The sequence below is a fragment of the Saccostrea echinata genome, unplaced genomic scaffold (genome assembly GCF_033153115.1).
Source record: "Saccostrea echinata isolate AGI-Se365-2 ecotype Australia unplaced genomic scaffold, CSIRO_AGI_Sech_v1 ptg000054l, whole genome shotgun sequence".
Lineage (NCBI taxonomy): Eukaryota > Metazoa > Mollusca > Bivalvia > Ostreida > Ostreidae > Saccostrea > Saccostrea echinata.
In genome coordinates, this window is record NW_026889803.1 from 51456140 (window position 1) to 51458098 (window position 1959).

General features: G+C 33.4%; 1 protein-coding gene across 1 annotated transcript; it reads left to right on the plus strand.

Moving 5' to 3' along the window:
* Positions 1 to 730: 730 nt before the first annotated feature.
* Positions 731 to 1959, plus strand: LOC133204996 (uncharacterized). The gene has a single exon (XM_061340735.1). It carries the CDS (start codon positions 731 to 733, stop codon positions 1895 to 1897), a length of 1167 nt encoding a protein of 388 aa, XP_061196719.1. The 3' UTR covers positions 1898 to 1959.

Consider the following 1959-nt stretch of genomic DNA (forward strand, 5'->3'; position numbering starts at 1 on the left):
CTTTATTTGCATTAATTAGTCAGCAAGTCGGAAGAAAAAAAAAATAGTTTGAATGATAAGTTTTGGAGTTTCAAAGGAAATCATCAATCGCAATTAGCAAGTGTTTCATAAACAATCAAAATCATTTTTCTTTATTTTATTTTTTTAAATCTACATAATCAAATAAATTGCAGATTACACAAACTGAAGTAAATATGATGTAAAAAAAGAAAAAAAAAAAGAAAAAAAAAAAAAAAGAAAGAATAAAAGGTGATAATGAATTATTCATGCGAGAAATATTTTATTTTTAGTTTATTAAATTTTGAAAAGGAAGGAATTATAATCTTTGAATAGCAATATTCATAATTGCAAGAAATATTTTGATAGTATTTTTTCTTGGAATGCTAACTTTTATCATTTTATTTTATGCAAAAAGCATATTTTGAGCTCCATTATCAAACCACAAACATCAGAATATTGCTACTCAATTAGCATTCACGATCCCAAACCAACGAATAGACATCCTTGTTCCAATAATAAGAACAATTTAGTGCATGACATACTTCTCAATTATAAACAAGGACCGAGTTAAAGATGTCATGATTGGTAACTCTAAAATTAACCACAAGCTCTCCTGCAAGGAAACGTCCGTAATACACACCCTATATGTCTCTTATAAAAACATGATTCTAAAACATGGAATGTATATTCCAAACAATTTGTTCTAAAGCCAGTCCAAGTCAATACAACAATGGCTTCACATTGCAGAAACGTGTTTTTGTTAATTCTCACACTACCCAGTTTGATACGGACAGCGAAGTCAATGCAACGAATCCGGAGCTGCTATAGCCCTGTAAATGGTTACATTTTTTGTTCATTTACCATACATGATCAGTGGAACTTTTTGTACTTTAGATCTTGGCTGGATTCCGTGAAAAGTCCGGTAAAGCATGTTGAGCTGAACCTCCAATGCCTTGGGAGCGGCACCGTTTTCCTCCCGTGGCCCATGAGAGCTCGTGGACTTAAAAAGTTTCATATGAAGAATTGTAACATAAAAGGTTACTTTTCCGAATATAATAAAGACCCAATATATCCGGATACCCTTTCTGATATTTCAATGATTGACTGCACCATAGAAACTGACGTTAATTCAAACATTCAAAGGACTTTGCTTACCCGGGTATCAAAATCCTACAACTGTGGACAGCAGACGGTCAGGAGTCACGTGATGAGGAATATTTCGTTTTCCTTTCTACCTACCTCGTCCCCTCCCCCTCTTAACGTTCTAGACAGAGCGTTTTCAGCTATGCGTCGACAATCGAAAAATCGTGAAAATGCCTGTAACTATCACAACTTACTCCATCTGGAAGAATCGAAGAGTGACAGTATTTCTTCCATTCATTTTGAAGTTATGACAGATATTTCAAATTATCCAAACCTGAGGACTTTCAATTTTTCATCAAATCTTTTGACTCATTTGCCAAAACATCTTAGGCAATGGCACAAACATTTTCCAGCTTTAGAAATTCTCGACTTGTCAAACAACCTTCTTCGGAGTTTTGCTTTCGAGAAGCCAAAGGTATTTGGGCGTCGAAAAATCTTTTTCGTGAATCTTCAACATAACAAAATAGCTGATGTACCTAGAAATATAGCTTCTTACATCGATGGACCAGTTCCTGTCATCATTGATTTAAGAAATAATCCTATAAAATGTACTTACAATACGTTTGAACTTGTGAAATATCTCAACAAAATGAAAGAAGTGTTCCCCATATTAACTTTTCTGACAAACATCAAGTGTACATTATCTACTAGATCAAAGAAATCAAAACTAGTGCACACTCGCAATGATACAGTAACTGTAAATGACAGTAGATCCAAACTTCTCCAACTGTTTAATGTATTTGGATTTAAGTGAAAATGGAACTCTGATGACAGATTTTATTACATGAAAATAAAATCTGCAATACTTACATATGT